Genomic DNA, 15,871 nt, shown 5'->3' with positions numbered 1-15,871 from the left:
ATGGCTCCCTAGGTTTGATCCCTAGTACCACATGGCTCCCCGAAAGGTCACCAGTATTGATTCCTAAGTGTAAAAGCCAGGAGTAACCCCTGAACACCACCCAACTGAACTTAAGAAAACAGAAAACCAATTAGAGTGAGGCCAAGTGTTAGGCAGTAGTAGACCGATCACTAATCATGCCCTGATGTGATCACTGACATGCAGAATACTGACATGCAGAATAGTTTTTCAGTTTTCTGTCAGCTTAGTGGGTGCTGGACAGCAGGTAGGGAGGGATAGGGGCTTGCCTAGAAGGTGGCCCACCGTGTTGGATCTCTAGCAGCCAATATGGTCCTCCAAGTCCAGCCAAGATTGATCCCTGAGCAGTCAGGAATAAGCAAGCCCTAAACACAGCTGGGTACAGTTAAAAAACAGACAAAATAGGTTGGAAAAAACAAAGGTAGAGATAGTATAGATGGTAAGGTGCCTGCTTATGGTCCCCAAACCTGCCACGAGTAACCCTGAACAAAACCAGGTGTGGCCCCCTCCCAAAGAAAATTGTACAAGAGATTTAACATTTGGGGAGCATACCCATCTATGTATGGCCTAGATACCATTTCTAGTTGAGCTATGTGGAGGGATTGAGACCTTAGGATCCAACTCCAAACTCCTCAGGAATCCTCACACAACTCCAGCACTTCACACTATCTCCCAGGCACCCCCTAAGTAGATTTAATTTTGCTGCTATTTTGGGGGCCATATTCGGTGATACTCAAGGGATCATATTGGGTGACAAGAATCCGGGTCTGCCACGTGCAAAACAGGTACCTTAACCACTGTAGTATCACTCTAGCTTCAGATTTAACTTTGTGTGGGCGAGGAAGCACACCAGGCAGTACTGAGGGGTTATTCTGGCTCTGTGCTCAGAAATCCTTTCCTGGTAGGCTCAGGGAATCACATGGGATGCCAAGGATCAAACATGGGTTGGCCACTTGCAAGGCAAATGCCCTCCCATAATGCTATAGCTCCTGCCCCTCAGATTTAACTTTCAAGCTTTTCAAAGATGATATGGAAACAATCTGTTATCTGGCCCTACAATGACAGCACTATTTATCAGAACTTCAGTTAACTGCAGTGAATAGTGACTGCATCAGCTAGTACCATTACTGGAGATAAACAGTTGTGTTAAAACACATTCTCTTGGGGCAGAAATAACACAAACCTTCACTTGCTATGCATATGGCTGACCTGGGTTCACCAGAAATAAACCCTAAGCACATAGCTCCTGAACACAGAGCCAGGTGAAAAACTGAGCATTGCAAGGTGTGGCCCAAATACCCTAAAAAGAAAAAAAGAAAACACAACTCCCTCCTCAAACTGAACCTAAGGCTGCTTTGTCATTCCTATGGTCACAAATTAACATATTAAGTATATACCAAGAGGCCATGCAATAAAAACAGTGTAAGCTAACTAATTAAAATGCTTTCAAAGTAGAGACTAAGCTTCTAAATTGGTGGTGGTGGGGGGGGGGGAGGATGTAGAGGAACAGGTGGTGCAAATCATCTTGCTTGAGGCAGCGATGAAAATCCTTTAAAGAAGGGAGCTGGAGAGCACAGCCTTGGGGGTAGATTCCCAACATCCATATGTTCCCTCAGCCTGCCTGGGGTGATTTCTAAGTGCAGAGCCAGGAGTGACCCCTGAACACCGCTGGGTGTGGCCCCAAAACCAATCAACCAAGTAATCAATCAATAAATAATGCTTTTTAAAAAATAAATTAAGCTGGGCAGGGAGTGCGGAGTGATATAGCACTACGGATAGGGCGTTCATCTTACCCACAGTGGACACAGGATACGATCCTGGGTTTGATCCCTGTTATCCCTTATGGTCCCCTGAGCCTACCAGAAGTAATTTATGAGCGCAAAGCCAGAAGTAATCCCTGAGTGCTTCTGGGGTGAAAGGGGACAATAAAAAAAACATAAAATTAAGCTAGGTGCTAGCTCTGCTCAGAGGGCTGAAGAAGCTTAGCGTGCACATGGCCCCAGTATGATCCCCAACACCACATAGCCTCCTTAGCACTACTGAGCCTAGCAGTGGTGGTTCCCAGCAACAACTGGGAAGGATTCTATCTCCAAAATTATGCATTAATTTAAAAATATTTCACTGTAAGTCACTACTTTTTGCAAGCCAACCTAAGCAGCATCATAAAGAAAGCTAAACCCACAGAAACAAGCACTGTCATTCAATTGCAAACACCGCCTCCCTTTTCACCCCATAAGGCATAAAATAAATAATTTTTTGTTGTTGTTTTTGGGCCACACCCGGTGATTCTCGGGGGTTACTCTTGGCTATACACTCAGAAATCACTCCTAGCTTGAGGGACCATATGGAATGCCAGGGGATCAAACCAAGGTCTGTCCTAGGTCAGCCACATGTAAGGCAAACGCACTACCTCTGCACTACTGCCCCAATAAGTACAATTTTTGATACAGATTTCAAAATAGTTTAATCATGTTAGTACCTATTTTCTTCCAGTAAATATTTCTACTTCTAACTATCTTGCCTCACTTCTCACAAATCTCCAACTTCTCTGTGCAATCAAATTTGGCCAAGTGACATTTCAAGGAAGCCTTTTCTTCCTTTAGTCATGAATAAATGAAATGGTAACAGGAAACATTTGATTGAAAATAGCCAGTGACCTACCCATCTAATGCTTGGAACCTCTTAGCTGCAATCTCAGTAGTAAGACCACACAGACTTAGTGATAGGACCTTTTATGAAGAGCTAACAATGAATCTTAGGGCTAATTTTATCTCTTGATTTGCACCCACACCTACACCCACCTCCAGGAAGCCTCCTCCAGCAGTATTCCTGACACCAAAAGACCCTGCACACACCATCTAATACAGAATCCAGGAGTAGCCTCCAGGCTTGCCCAAGCACCACAGGAAGGGCCCCTAAACCATATACAACTCTCAAACATGCTTGTTTCTGGGAGGAAGGGGTGATCAGGGTGCCATATTGCTGGGTCACCAGTTTCCAACCCATATTCTCATTCTCAGCCCAGTAGTAGTCTTTCCAACTACTCCAAATACATTTTTATTTGGGAGAGGCCCACAACCAATGGAACTCAGGGATCATTCCTAGAGGGTTACACAGGACTACCGGGATCGAATCTGGGTTGGCACATACAAAGCAAGCACCTTATCCACTATCTAGCCTCTCAGGCCCTCAAATACATTTTCATACTTGCTTAATCAAGATTTTAAACAAAATATGGGGACTGGAAAGATAGCATAGCACATAAGGTGCTTACCTAATGGAGCCGACCCAAATTCAATATCCAGCACCTTATTTGGTCTGAAAAATGGCTGGAAGAAAACTCTGAGCACAGAGCTGAGGATAACCCCAAGTGTGGTTTATGCCAATCCAACCCTCCCCTAACACAAAACACACACACAAAGCCTTGGGGCAGAGAAATACCTTAATGGATTGGAGTGTATATTTTTGCATATGGTCCTTAGAGCACTGCCAGAAGCAACACCTAGCGGGCACAGAGCTAGGAACAGCATCTGAGCAACTCCCACTGGGACTTTCCCCAAAAAAGGGTTGGGGGAAAGGGGTTATGTAGATAGCTCAAAGGGCTGAGCACATGCTTTGCATGCAAGAAGCCTGGGACCAACCCCTGAAGCTACATGTTTTCTTCAAACACCTAACAGCAGTAATTTCCAAGCAGCCTCAGAGCAGCTCCTGAGCATTGCTGGCTGTACACCCAAATCAAAACAGAACAAAACTTAAGAGATAATACAGGAAGGAGCTTGCCTTGCACTCAGCCAACCCCAGCTCAACAGCAGCACCACATACAGTCCACTGAGCACCACAAGAAGCCCTGAGCACAGCCTAATATGGCCCCAAAACAAGAGGTCAAACATCCACTAAAACGGGCCTGGAGAGATAGCACAGTGGCGGCGTTTGCCTATCAAGCAGCCGACCCAGGACCAAAGGTGGTTGATTCAAATCCCGGTGTCCCATATGGTCCCCCGTGCCTGCCAGGAGCTATTTCTGAGCAGGTAGCCAGGAGTAACCCCTGAGCACCGCCGGGTGTGACCCAAAAACCAAATAAAAAAAAATCCACCAAAACAAGGTTGGGCAGCAACAGCAATCAAAAACACTCAGGGGGGCCGGAGAGATAGCATGGAGGTAAGGCGTTTGCCTTTCATGCAGGAGGTCATCGGTTCAAATCCCGGCACCCCATATGGTCCCCTGTGCCTGCCAGGAGCAATTTCTGAGCCTGGAGCCAGAAATGGCTCCTGAGCGCTGCCGGGTGTGACCCAAAAACCACAAAAAAAAAAAAAAAAAAAAAAAAAAAACACTCAGGGTCAGAGTGGTAGTATAGTGGGAGGGGTGCTTACCCTGTACAGACTACCAGGATTTGATTACATATGGTTTTCTCAGCCATGCCAGGAGTGATCCCTGAATAGAGACAGGAGCAACCCGAGTACTGCTGGGTATAAAAAGGAGGAAAGTGGAGAAGAGGGAAAGAAAGGGAAGATGGGCAGGAAAGATAACCACAATAGATAAGTCCCTGCTTGCATGCATCACAAGTGGCTGTCTTAGGTTTGATCCCTGGCATCCTATATGGTCCCCAGAGCACTGCAAGTGATTCATGAGTGCAAAGCCAGGAATAATCAGAGCATTGCTGGGTGTGGTCACCCCCCAAAAAGGGGAAGAAAATGCTAAGTAAGAGTATCCCTTCAATAAATCATTAAGTGCCCTCTGCCTAGGCATTGCTCAGGGGGCTTAAGTTCTCCACTCAACTTGGTGTCTCTCTGTGCCTGGCCTGGCACTTGTACTCCAGCCCTTTGAATTATCCCCTGGGTCCAATAAATATGCTTTGTTTTGTCTTTGTGCCACACCTAGCAAGCTGCCAGACCATGCTGTGTGTCTGGGATCAAACCCCAAACCCGTCTCCCACATGCAAAGCCTGAGGTGCTCTCGCCTACCTCAAGTCCCCATAATTGTTAATTTAACACTCCTTTTTGACTAGTAGGTTACACAATCTCAGAATCTTACCTCAGAACTATTATAGGGGTAGAAGTGAGTTTCATGTTCTTTTGGTACTTGCTGCCTATGAGTTACCATAAAATTAAGATTATTGGAACTGGAGACTGGCAACAAACTGGCTATTCACATGAGAACCCCATCCTGCCCCACACAGCATGCATGTCCACTACACATTACCAGGATGAACCAGAGTCCTGAAGTGAGGACCACCAGTGTGAGGACCACCAGTGTGTGGCTCAGGTGGACACCCTCCCCCGAAAATAAACTCGACTTATTTTGATCAGTGTTCTTCAAGTTTGTGATGAAACTGAAAATATGACCAGAGATGTTCTGGGTTTTGTTTGGAGGTCACATCAGACATGTGGGAGGGACTCACTGCTAAATGCTCATGAACAACACGGTGTTGGGAAAGGAACAGCATGAGCTCAGCTTGTTGAGCTTGATTTGATGTTTAGTGTGTATTTTTTGTGGTGCCTTACACATGGCAAGGCAAAGCTTTACGTCCCTGGGCCTCTTCTATGTATTTTCTTGGCGGTGAGTATAGACATCTGGCAATTTTTTTCTATGCTATATAAAGTGGACCCTGATAGTGCTCAGGGGAACATATGTGGTGTTAGAAACTGAGCGGGGATTGTCCAGGATGGCCCTGGTGGTCTCTGCCGATGGAAGAGTAAGGAGCACCCCACACTTGGGCCGTGGCAGTCAACTGTATGGCCTGGTTGTCTGAGAAAGACTATGAGTGGCTTCCAGCATACCCAACACCCCTTACAAATAACAAGGAACCAGAGTGACAGTAGAGCAGGTAAGGTGCCTTGAAGATAAACGCCAAACGCAGGTATGATGCCCATGGTCCCAGAAGTGATCCATGAGCACCATGGCTGAACAGGATTCAATTCTCAGTACCACATACAATTCCCCAAGTTTGCCAGGAGTGATACCTGAATGCAGGGTCAGGAGTAAGGCCAAGAGCCGGAGAGATAGCAGGGAGGTGAAGCGTTTGCCTTGCATGTAGAAGGATGGTGGTTCGAATCCCGGCATCCCATATGGTCCCCTATGCCTGCCAGGGGTGATTTCTGAGCATAGAGCCAGGAGTAACCCCTGAGCACTGCCGGGTGTGACCCAAAAGCCAAAAGCAAAAAAAAAAAAAAAGGAGTAAGGCCAGGGCATTGTCAACCCCCTCCAAAAAAAGAATTCAGGGGTCAGTAGAGATAGTCTAATAGGTCCAGCAGTCAATCTAAGTTCTAGCCCTGGCATTCTATATGGTGACCCCCTGAGCATAGACAGCACCAGGAGTAAACCCTGAGCATCTCCAGGGGTGGTCAAAAACAGTAACACCAAAATAAAAAAAAAATAATTTAAAGAATTAAGGTAGAGCCATGTAGAGTGGGTAATGTGGTTTGATCCCGGAGCACATCCCTTACATATGCCTGGCCCTGGCCCTGACCCTAACCCTAGCTTCAACCCTGGATACCAGTAGGCAACCCCAGAGTAAGCAGGGGAAGAGCTGCAACACTTTAGAAAAGAGAAGGACACAATTCTCCAAGTGTGGAGTCTATATACTTTGTTTCAACCTATGATTCCCTAGGTCACCCTAGGTCAGAGGAAAACAAAAACCTGGTAGTCGCAAAACCAGAGATTTCAAACAAATGTAGAACTGGCATACATGGTTTTTTAATACAGCATCGTGCAGTTAGCTGGAGATTATTTTTTTAAGCTGGAGATCTTAAGAAAAAAAAATAACTTTTTCACTTAACAATGTAAAACATTGGGAGCCGGAGAGATAGCATGGAAGTAAGGCATTTGCCTTTCATGCAGGTCATTGGTTCGAATCCCGGCATCCCATATGGTCCCCTGAACCTGCCAGGAGCAATTTCTGAGCGTGGAGCCAGGAGTAACCCCTGAGCACTGCCGGGTGTGACTCAAAATCCAAAAAAAAAGTAAAACATGGGGTGGGAGAGATAGCACAGGTAAGGCGTTTGTTTGCCTTGCATGCAGAAGAACGGTGGTTCAAATCCCGGCATCCCATATGGTCCCCGAGCTGGCCGGGGGCAATTTCTGAGCATAGAGCCAGGAGTAGCCTGAGTGTGACCCAAAACCAAAAACAAACAAAATAAAACAAACAAACAAAAACTATGTAAAACATATTTGTGAAAATTAATAGCCAATTAAAATATTTATGTAATACTGCTCCCCGCCCCCCTGCTATTGGAGCCAGCAAAGCTTCAAAAGAGCGAATGCGGCTAAGGAGCCGACTTCTGTCCTAGCAGATTCAGAAATAGTCATGCCTTTCAGAGTACCTGTCAACACCCCTTCAGCCTTGACATCCTGACTGTCCTGCTAAGTATTAAACTGATGAGGACCAAGGATGTGACTCCATTGTAGTCCTTGTATTGTGAGAGGTCCTGGGTTCAATCACAGGTGTGCGGGGGGTGTTAGAATATAGCAGGTGGGAGAAGGGGGTGTGAAACAGTAGGTAGGAGGCCCACCTGGGTACCCAGGCATCCATTGGGTCCCAAAGTTCACCAGAGTAATTCCTGAGTGCAGGAATAACCAGGAGTAAACTCTTGAGTACCATTACATCACTGGGTATAGACCCAAAACCAAACCAAACCAAAATCCTATTCAGGGGCCAAAAATAAAAATATCCAAGTGGTACTGGAGCAATAGTACAGAGAGTTCGATCAACCCAGGTTCAATCCCCATATAGTCGCCAGAGCACTGCCAGGAGTACTTTCTGAGTGCAGTCTTGGTATTGCTTCAAAACAAAAGGCAAGCAAAAACCAACCCTAGCAGCACTATTCACAGCATCTAGATGATGAATGATATATAAAATATATCTAGTAATGAATTAAAACAGTCAACAAGCATGAAGTACTAGGAAAAATAAAATCAAGAGTTATCAATTTGGACCCACAAAATGGCAAACCTAAAAACAAAGGCCAGGGATGTGACTCTGGGTAGATCATTTGCCCTGCTTGAGCTGTAGGTTCAATTCCCAGCACATGATCCCCTAATCTGTTGGAAGGAACACCAGTGGCTCTTAAGTAGCCATGAAGAAAAATATGAAAGCCTCACTGCTATAAAGGAATATAAAATGACACCGCTGAGCTTAACATACAACAGGATTGAAGAAGGCAGGTAAGGAAGGGCACCCCAAGAGATGGGATTTGAAGTTACTCCACTCCCTAAGGCTACCAGGACACACCTAGTGGTTACAGCAACTTAGGCCTGATAAAAGAAGCTCCAGAACCAAATGCCGGGAAGGGAAGGTCAAAGATCAAAGCTTCTTCCCCTAGGCAACCTAGGCTTTTAGGTAAAAGCCCCTGGAGGGACATGGGGCAGGTTGGGGAAATCCTATAAGAACCAACTTGGAACTAAGGCCATGTTCAACTTGTTCCCTGGGCCCATGCTCTTTTTTTTGTTTTTGTTTTTGGGTCTCACCTGGCAGTGCTCAGAGGTTACTCCTGGCTCCATGCTCAGAAATTGCTCCTGGCAAGCACGGGGGACCATATGGGACACCAGGACTCGACTGGATGACCTTCTGCATGAAAGGCAAATGCCTTACCTCCATGCTATCTCTCCGGCCCCGGGCCTATGCTCTTGAGATGTCTTCTTTCACACATTTCTCTTTTTTTCACTTTTTGGGCCACACCAGGTGTCTCTCATGGGTTACTCCTGGCTATGCGCTCAGAAATCACTCCTGGCTTGGGACCATATGAGACACCTGGATATCAAACTGTGGTCCGTCCTAGGTTAGCCCCATGCAAGGCAAATGCCCTAACCACTTGTTCCATTGCTCCAGCCCCTCTTTCACTTTTCTTTTAACTCTGGGGTGCTCTCTCCTGGTCTCCCCTCTTATGCCTTCTTCAGAACCTCCAAGTAAAGCCTGTTTTTACTTCACTGCTCGACTCTTCCTGTAATTCATTTCTGTTAGGGAAGGAGAGGAATCTGAAAGGCCTAGACAGTCTTTCCTTTCCTGAAAAGAGTAAGAACCACAATCCCTAGATTTAGATTGGCCCAGTCACTTTCCTGGGTGGCACAGGTGGAGAGAAAGTGGCAAAATTCCCTTCTCCAACTGGGGAGTATAGCCCAAAACAAAGGGGAGAGAAACAACACAAAGCCCGACTACACATTATATCATAAAGAAACGAGCAACAACAGAAACAGCAGCGTAGAGAGAACAGGTAAGTAATTATCGTTTTACTACAAAGGCCCATAATAATTTACTAGGGATCATATACAGGATTACAGGTAAAGGTTATGACGGGAACCTACTGAGTCCAATGGAAACACTTCAAAACATGATATTGGAATCCCTTAACCTTACCACATTTAAAATAACCTCTCAGTTTTTCTGTTCATAGGGGATCCTGGATACATAGTGTGAACATCCTATGGGGGTACCTCGGTGCTCAGTCACCCGAGGCACCATACTCTGCTTGAAGCATGAAAATGGCCAGATAAAACTTTTTAACATACCCTTTATTTCTAGATTATGCCTTCTTTAAGGACCTGAAGCACAGGACCAGCCAAATCACCGAAGCAACAACCGAGACCTACGAATTTTTACCACAGGGCCCAAGCATCAAACCCTTTCAACCAAACTAATATGCCTTGCTCTTATAGCCTCTCATCTCATTACTTCGTATTTTTGTTGCTTTGGCTGTTTGATTGTTGGTTTTGTTTTTCTTGTTTTTCCTATTCTCTCTTCTTGTCTCCCTCTTCTCCCACCTTCTCATCCTCACTATCATCAACTCAAACTATGTCAAATAAAAACCACATGGTTACCTCATCTATAGGAAAGGAATGTGGACATATAGGGTGCTGTGGACAAAACTGAAAAGGGTAAACAAATAAATTAGAAAAGAAAGAGGAAAGAAAATTCCCTTCTCCAGGATGCCAGCCACCGCTTTCCTCCCCACTTCACAGAAGCTAACATGGGGCATCCACTAGCATCAGCATGACCAATTTTACTCTTTTAATATTTAACAATAAACTGAAAAGAGGGGTTCTAAGGAATACTTCCACACAAGTGTTCCACAAGAGCTCAAGATATGATCATGATGGGCCATAGTGATACGAATGCAGGTAGGGCATTTGCCTTACAACATGGCTGACCCAGGTTCCATCCCCACCATTCTATATGATCCCCTAGACTACCAGGAGTGATTTCTGAGCACAGAACCAGGTCTAATCCCTCAGTGTGGCTACGGCCAGTGTGACTCCCAAAAGCAAAACAAAACACATAAAAAGAAAATGCAATAAAAATGCCATTCAAGTTCACAATATAAAGCAACAAAAGTGACAGACATGGGGCCGGGTAGGTGGCGCTGGAGGTAAGGTGTCTGCCTTGCAAGCGCTAGCCAAGGAAGGACCGCGGTTCGATCCCCCGGCGTCCCATATGGTCCCCCCAAGCCAGGGGTGATTTCTGAGCACATAGCCAGGAGTAACCCCTGAGCGTCAAACGGGTGTGGCCCAAAAAACCAAAAACCAAAAACCAAAAAAAAAAAAAAAAGTGACAGACATTCATTATTTTGACCTTTATTCCAATATGTGTACAAGTCATCAGACTTTTTTTTTAAATATACAATCAGGGGGGCTGGGTAGTTCAGCAGGTAGGGTACTTGCCTTGACATGGCTGGCCTGGATTTAATCCAGGAACCCTATATGGTCCCCTAAGACCCATCAGGAGGAGATCAGAATCTGCACAAGGTCCCTCCCAACACAGGGAAACAGTGAAACCCCCACCCCAGCACCAGGACAGGAATAATTCCCAAGGTACTAGCAAAGACAAAAAAAGTTTTAAAAAAGACAATAAAGTTTTTTGCCTATTGATTTTTTTGGCCCACACCCATTAGCGGGATGTGTGTGGGGACCTATATGGGATACTGGGGATCAACTATGGTAGGCTGTGTGCAAGGCAAGCATCCTATCTGCTGTGCTATCACTCCAGTCCTCAAGTAGAGCAGTTTTTTTTTATGCTAGAGAGTAAACAAGGGCCTTCCTCCCAAACTTTATCAAAAACTCAGAGGAAAGAAAAAACTTAAGTCCATCAACAGGTATACAAATAAATAGAAGGATGCTTCTCCACACAATGAACTGTTATGCAGCCCAAATAAAAAGAAACTAGTGTCACATCAGACAAAATCAACTAACCTTTGAAAACTTGCTAACTGGGGACTAGGGAGATATCCCTGCAGTGTAAGGCCCACTGTTCAATCTCTAGCAGGACAAATGCCCCTCGTAAGCCCTCCCAAGCCCTTCTCAAAGCATGGAAGAGCACAGAACTAGGACCAGAGCAACAGGAATAGCCCCAGGTTCCATGTACACTACTGGTAGGTGTAGCCCCTATTTAAAAAGATCTTTAAAGGGCCCGGAGAGATAGCACAGCGGTGTTTGCCTTGCAAGCAGCTGATCCAGGACCAAAGGTGGTTGGTTCGAATCCCGGTGTCCCATATGGTACCCGGTGCCTGCCAGGAGCTATTTCTGAGCACACAGCCAGGAGTAACCCTTGAGCACCGCTGGGTATGACCCAAAAACCAAAAACCAAAAAAAAAAAAAAAAGATCTTTAAAGTCTAGGCCTGGGGGTTGGTAGAGTACAGTGCAGGACCTTTGTTGCAAGTTAGATAATATGGGCCTAGAGGCCCAACAGGATTGATCCCTGAGCTAAGAGCCAGGAGTAAACAAGGAGCACTACCAGGTGTGGCCAAAATAATTTAAAAATAATTTAAATTACTGGAGTCAGTACAGAGGGTTAAAATAACCAGATCAGATCCTAAACACCAGATGGTCCCCAGAGCACAGTCATAAGTGGTCCCAGCAGACAGAATATAACCCCAAAGCAACACCAGGTGTGGCCTGCAACATCACTCCTCACAACAAAATACAAACAGGGGTCAGAAAAATAGTATGTAAGATAAGCCTGCACTTAGCAATCCAGGGTCCCTTGAGCATAGCCAGAAGTGATCCCTGAGGGCAGGCCAAGACTAAGTTTTGAGCACTGATGGGTGTGGCCAAAACAGCCAAACCAAAAAATAAACTGCTCTGATCAGTCTTGCAATAGCTCAAATCACCCATTAAGGAATTTCTAAGAGTGATAGGCCAACTTGAATTTCTTCCACTAAAATCACAACTAATGGGGTGGGAGATATTATAACAGGTTAAGGTGCTTGTCAAGCATGTGTCTGACCAGGATTTTATCTTTGGCATCATATATGGGGCCCGGAGAGATAGCACAGCGGCGTTTGCCTTGCAAGCAGCCGATCCAGGACCCAAGGTGGTTGGTTCGAATCCCGGTGTCCCATATGGTCCCCCGTGCCTGCCAGGAGCTATTTCTGAGCAGACAGCCAGGAGTAATCCCTGAGCACCGCCAGGTGTGACCCCAAAACTAAACTAAAATAAATAAATAAATAAATAAAAATCATATATGGTCCCCTGAGAAACACTGGGAATAATCCCTAAAGTGCAGAGCCAGTAGTAAATTCTGAGCATAACTGTGACCAAAACCAAACTATTAGCTCAGGAGAGCATTGAGGATGGAGTATGTGCTTTGGATGTGGAGTCTCAAACTGTGATCCTAGTTCAGCAAGACACGCCCTCCTACTATAAGGGACCCACAGCATATAATTCAGAGTACTCCCCCAATGCCGCAAGGTTTGGTGTTTCCCAAAAAGAAGAAAACAAAATTAGGAGAAATACTGTTAAAGATCACCTTTTTTTTTTTTTTTTTTTTTTTTAGCTATTCTAGAATCAATTTATGTTGAGAAACTGACTTAATACATTCTATTATTGGGGCTGGAGAGAGAGTACAGCAGCTAGGGCGCTAGCTAGCTTTGCACATGGCTGACCAAGTTCTGATCCCCGACATTCTATATGGTCCCCGAAGTACTCAATGATCCTGAATGCAGAGTAACCCCTGAGCCTCAACAGATGTGCCCTCCCCAAACTGCAACTCCCCCAACACTGCCAGGTGTTGCCCTAATTTTAGTGATGGGGTCATATTTGTCCTCCAAATGATGACAAATATGTCCTTCTTTATGAGCAGTAAATTCAGAAACTCAGGGCTAGGAATTTATTAGCTGTATGCTCTACAGAAGCTCCCTAATCTTTTTTTTTTTTTTTTTTTTTTTTGGTTTTTGGGTCACACCCGGCGGTGCTCAGGGGTTACTCCTGGCTGTCTGCTCAGAAACAGCTCCTGGCAGGCACGGGGGACCATATGGGACACCGGGATTCGAACCAACCACCTTGGGTCCTGGATCGGCTGCTTGCAAGGCAAGCGCCGCTGTGCTATCTCTCCGGGCCCTCCCTAATCTTTTTTACTTCCAAAACCAGAGAAAAAGGAAAACAAAAGTTTTTTTGTTTTGTGTTTGTTTGTTTGTTTGTTTTTTGGGTCACACCCTGCAGCCTCAGGGGTTACTGCTGGCTCTAAGCTCAGAAATCGCCCCTGGCAGGCACCATATGAGATGCCGGGATTGGAACCTTTGTCCTACATGAAAGACAAACGCCTTACCTTCATGCTATCTCTCCGGCCCAAAAACAAAGTTTTATTTCCAAAATCTGCACAGCCCTTCTACCCTATCACCCTTGAAAAGTGAACTCGAGACGCCTGCTAAAAGGCTGCTACTACTACTACTACTATTATTGTGCATGCCCTGTGTGACCAAGTCAAGTCCAAGTTCAGAAACGAAAACTATAGTTCCAGCGATGAAAGATGAAAATGCAGAAGAGGGGACAGGAACTCTATGGATCTAAAGGCCAAGTAAGGTCCAGGAACTAAGCAGAAGTGAAGGTCAGCACCTCCACGGTTCAAACTCCCTAGTCAAAAAGCCGGCCGGGGTGTGTGTGGGAGGGGGGAGCAGAGCATACTGAAAATTAGACAGCAAATACCGAGGGGACAACTGCTGGGTGAGGGACAGCAATGAGGTAGGGCGCTTTTACAAAGTAGCCCCATGCCAAAAATAAATAAATAAATAAATAAATAAATAAATAAATAAAATGTTCCCAGGGCCAAAGACTCAGCGTGAGCACGAATGCAAGCAAGATAAACTGATGAAGGAAAGAGCAACACTTGCAAGTTCCCTTTCCACGAACGAAAGGCACAGAGAAGCAGAACAGCGGGGGGTGGGGGGGGGGGAGAGAGAACAGCTTAGCTTGCCTGGCACGCTCGCTGCTGACCCGGGTTCGACCCATAGCAGCTCACAAGGGTTCCCCCAGGTCTTGCCAGAAGTCGTGAGCAACAGCCTCAGCTGGACCCTGCACCCCAAAAATAAATAAAAAAGACCGAGACGTGGTGCAGCCTTAACGACTCCGATGTTTAGGCTAAAGCAATAAGCGCCCCTTCTCCTGCCTCAACCCTCTCCCCACCGCCATCTTCTGCGATCAGAAGCCCACGAAGGGCGCCTCGACTCCCCTGCCAGCCTGCAAAGAGCCAGGGAGGCGAGGCAAGGCAAAGCAAGGCAAGGCTGCAAGGGCCCAGGTGTGCCCCGTCCTCCCTGGCATGCTCCATGCAAGCCACCCACCCGCCCAACCACCAGCCCAGCGCCCGGCCCCGTGGCCCCAGGCCCAGCAGCGGGCGCAGGCGCAGCGCGAGGCCCCGGGCGCGGGCTCACCTGCACACGCCGCGGCTGCAGGGCTCCAGCCAGATGCGGTAGGCGGTCTCGATGTGCTCCTGCGACACCTCCTCCGGCCGCACCGTCTCCGCCCAGCGCCAGGCCGCCTTCTCCAGCTGCAGCCGCGGGGCCATGGCCTGGGCCCAGGAGCGAGCGGGCGGGCGTCTCCCCAGCCGAGCAGAGCCGAGCCGAGCCGGCCTCCCGAACGGGTCCGCCACCTGCCAGCGACCGGGACCGACCGACCGACCGACCAGCCGGGCGCTCCCTGCCAGGACCAGCCGGCCGAGCAGTCAATCAATCACCTGTGCGCGCCGCCGCCCCTGCCGCCGCCGCGACAACCCGCCCGACCCGCACGACAGGCCGCAAAAGCGCCCGCGCCCGGCCCGATCCGCACGACAGGCCGTAAAGCGCCCCGCCCCCGCCGCCGGTACCCGACACCCCCCCCCCGCACCCACGGACGTTGCCGGCGGGCTGCGCAGGCGCAGACGCTGCGCGGCGCACTCCCAGGAGCCTTTGCGCCTCAGGCTCGCACCTTCTCGGCCCTCGCCTAGAGTCACACCCACGCACACACCTTCCGCTACTTTCCTTTGAACTAGGAAGAGTTCACGCGAGACGCTACGAGAAGCCACAGTCGGGCCTCCGGAGGAAATGGAACCTAAGCCTTGGTTCGCTTCCGACTGCCTTTGCCAAGCCCAAGTGTTGGGGGGGGAACCTGTTCTTGACTTCTGGAATCGGGATTGGACTACGTGTCCCGGCATGCACCGCGCTGTTGACGCGCGATTAAGCGCGAGGCATGCTGGGATTTGTAGTTCTCGTCTTCGGAGGCTCTTCTAGGTACCTAGCAGAGTGAGGTTTTCTTTCCCCTTTTTTTTGTTTTTGTTTTTGGGTCACACCCGGCAGCGCTCTGGGGTTCCTCCTGGCTCTACGCTCAGAAATCGCTCCTGGCAGGCTCGGGGGACCATATGGGGTGCCGAGATTCGAACCTCCGTCCTTCTGCTTGCAAGGCAAACTCACGACCTTCTTGCTATCTCTCTGGCCCCAGGTTGGGTCATTCTTGCTGCTTCATGGCCAGCTACCGAATTCTTTGCTAGTTCTTTCGTTCTTTTCAGAAGTGTCTGTCTCTCAAGGAGTCGGAGTATTAGCACAGCGAGCGGTAGGGCGTTTGCATTGCATTGCACTCGGCCAATGCTGGACGGAGCCTGGTTCAATTCCCGACGTCTGA

At 47.5% G+C, this 15,871-nt stretch overlaps 1 protein-coding gene across 2 annotated transcripts in view; it reads right to left on the bottom strand.

Annotated features, from left to right (window-relative positions):
- Positions 1-14,788, bottom strand: part of USP48 (ubiquitin specific peptidase 48) — an 82,934-nt gene extending 68,146 nt beyond the window's left edge. For both annotated transcript variants that reach the window (XM_049771961.1, XM_049771962.1), the window contains exon 1: positions 14,650-14,788. In XM_049771961.1, coding sequence (XP_049627918.1) covers positions 14,650-14,783 — 134 coding nt within the window. In that variant the 5' untranslated portion in view covers positions 14,784-14,788. The remainder of the gene's footprint in view (positions 1-14,649) is intronic.
- Between the last annotated feature and the right edge of the window lie 1,083 nt (positions 14,789-15,871).

The sequence above is a fragment of the Suncus etruscus genome, chromosome 4 (genome assembly GCF_024139225.1).
Source record: "Suncus etruscus isolate mSunEtr1 chromosome 4, mSunEtr1.pri.cur, whole genome shotgun sequence".
Classification (NCBI taxonomy): Eukaryota; Metazoa; Chordata; class Mammalia; order Eulipotyphla; family Soricidae; genus Suncus; species Suncus etruscus.
Note: the sequence above shows the minus strand (reverse complement) of the source record. Positions and strands in the feature narration are given on the sequence as shown.